The 882-nt window shown below is 35.1% G+C and overlaps 1 protein-coding gene across 1 annotated transcript; it reads right to left on the reverse strand.

Annotated features, from left to right (window-relative positions):
• Nucleotides 1-210: 210 nt before the first annotated feature.
• On the reverse strand, nucleotides 211-376 carry LOAG_19253 (hypothetical protein; the record flags this gene model as incomplete). Its single annotated transcript, XM_020451905.1, has 1 exon — nucleotides 211-376. A coding segment is annotated over one exon (166 nt), but the record flags the coding sequence as incomplete, so codon positions are not given.
• Nucleotides 377-882: the final 506 nt, after the last annotated feature.

Here is an 882-nt window from a genome sequence, read left to right on the forward strand (position 1 = left end):
GCGACACTCCCAATGGGAAGGGAGAGCAAGAATTAATGGAGAAGTTCAAGTGAGAGTTCCTCAGGTGTATATGAAAATGTATTAAGTTTAATAACGGAACCTTTAGTAACGTTGTTTAGTGAATGGGTTTCTACTAAATTTGTAGGGAGGATAATGATATTTATTGAACGTGAATTTTGTCTACGAGGTAGGCAAATTATGGATTTCAACTTGATAATGATTAATACGATTGATATAATCAGAATATCTATGCAAATGGTTATTAATTTCCAATGATTCACTATGTTTTTCAATTTTTCTTGTATCGAATCTTTGACTTGGTCGAGTTCTTTCCCTAGTTGGTTTGCCAATTGTTGTTCTTCCTTTGTGATTTCTTCTAGGGAAATTTCCATCAGAAGTAATCGTTTTGTCGTTTCCTGGGTTTGATTCAAATTCGCTGTTGATTTATCATCAATGTTTTTGTTCACGTCCAGAATAATATTTCCTTTCATTAAATAAGAGTTATTGAATCCACAATTCAAGTTTATCATTGTATGATTGGTTTTGTTGTCACAACTCCACCTTTCCGGAATATTGAACGGTATCCCTGAAGTCCAGTTGCAATTCTTCGTTGCTATTGCCTGGATTGACATTAATGATAGAATAGTCATTACGAAGAGCGCTTTCGTAAGACTAGTGGAATTGTCTTTAACTGTATTTCCTGCTGGAGTCGATTGTTGTTGAGCTTTTCTAGTTCGACTAGCGATAGGGCCATCAGTTACCTCAATTTCCTTTCCCTTTACCTTGTTATAATTGGTTGGTGAATCAGTAACTTCTTGGATTCTGTTAGTAATTGATCTTTCTGATTCAGTTTCATCTAATTCGCAGGTTTCGTTTACTTCC

Source organism: Loa loa (genome assembly GCF_000183805.2).
Source record: "Loa loa unplaced genomic scaffold supercont3.3913, whole genome shotgun sequence".
NCBI lineage: Eukaryota > Metazoa > Nematoda > Chromadorea > Rhabditida > Onchocercidae > Loa > Loa loa.